The following is a 718-nucleotide window of genomic DNA, read 5'->3' as shown; positions in this document are numbered from 1 at the left end:
GGAGTGGCAGGGTGAGGTCGAGCCCCGGCAGAGCGGTGGGCTGGCAGGGAGCCTCCTGGGAGACCTCCACTACACCCATGAGGTGAGGCTGCCACCTGCCACCTCACCAGGATGAGGGGATTCCCCAGCAGCCCACCCTCACCCTCTCTGCTTTCCCCAGGGCGTCCCCGTGCTCATCGTGGGCCACCACATCCTCTATGGGAAGGTGGTGGAGCTGGAGAAGCCCTTTGCTGTGCTGGTGAAGCAGGGAGCCAGCCCCGAGCCTGACCCCACGGGGCCCCACGCCTGCTACACCGTCACTGCCCTCATCAAAACCAAGCTGCTCTTCAGAACCCGCCCCAAGCCCATCATCACCAACGTCCCCAAGAAGGTGTGAGGACTTGCAGTGGCCACAAGGTCTGCTCTGCTGCCAGCAGCTTGGGGACATCCAGGGCCACCCCTGGCCTCTTCCTTGTCTGGGACTCCCAAGGTCCTGCATCTGGACACCCAGAGCCATTCCTGGAGCACTTGTCCCCCACATAATGACTGTTTCCGAGAGGTGCCGAGTTCTGGGGCATAAATCCACCTGCCACCTGAGAGGGGAGGGGTCCTGGTCCCCTCTGTCATCCTCACACACCACCCTGTCTCTGTGCAACTCTTTATTTCAACAAATCCCTCAGGATATAAAAAACTGTTGTGTTTTTTTTTTCTTCATAATATGAAAAAAACAACAACCAAA

At 58.5% G+C, this 718-nt stretch overlaps 1 protein-coding gene across 1 annotated transcript; it reads left to right on the top strand.

The window, feature by feature from the left end:
• Nucleotides 1–10: 10 nt before the first annotated feature.
• Nucleotides 11–376, top strand: CHTF8 (CTF8, chromosome transmission fidelity factor 8 homolog (S. cerevisiae); the record flags this gene model as incomplete). The annotated part of the gene is made up of 2 exons (XM_010131217.1): nt 11–82; nt 161–376. Coding segments are annotated over 2 exons (288 nt in total), but the record flags the coding sequence as incomplete, so codon positions are not given.
• Nucleotides 377–718: the final 342 nt, after the last annotated feature.

The sequence above is a fragment of the Buceros rhinoceros genome, unplaced genomic scaffold (assembly GCF_000710305.1).
Source record: "Buceros rhinoceros silvestris isolate BGI_N320 unplaced genomic scaffold, ASM71030v1 scaffold28382, whole genome shotgun sequence".
NCBI classification, from domain to species: Eukaryota; Metazoa; Chordata; class Aves; order Bucerotiformes; family Bucerotidae; genus Buceros; species Buceros rhinoceros.
The sequence above is the reverse complement of the archived record's forward strand: the minus strand, read 5'-3'. Positions and strand labels throughout refer to the sequence as shown.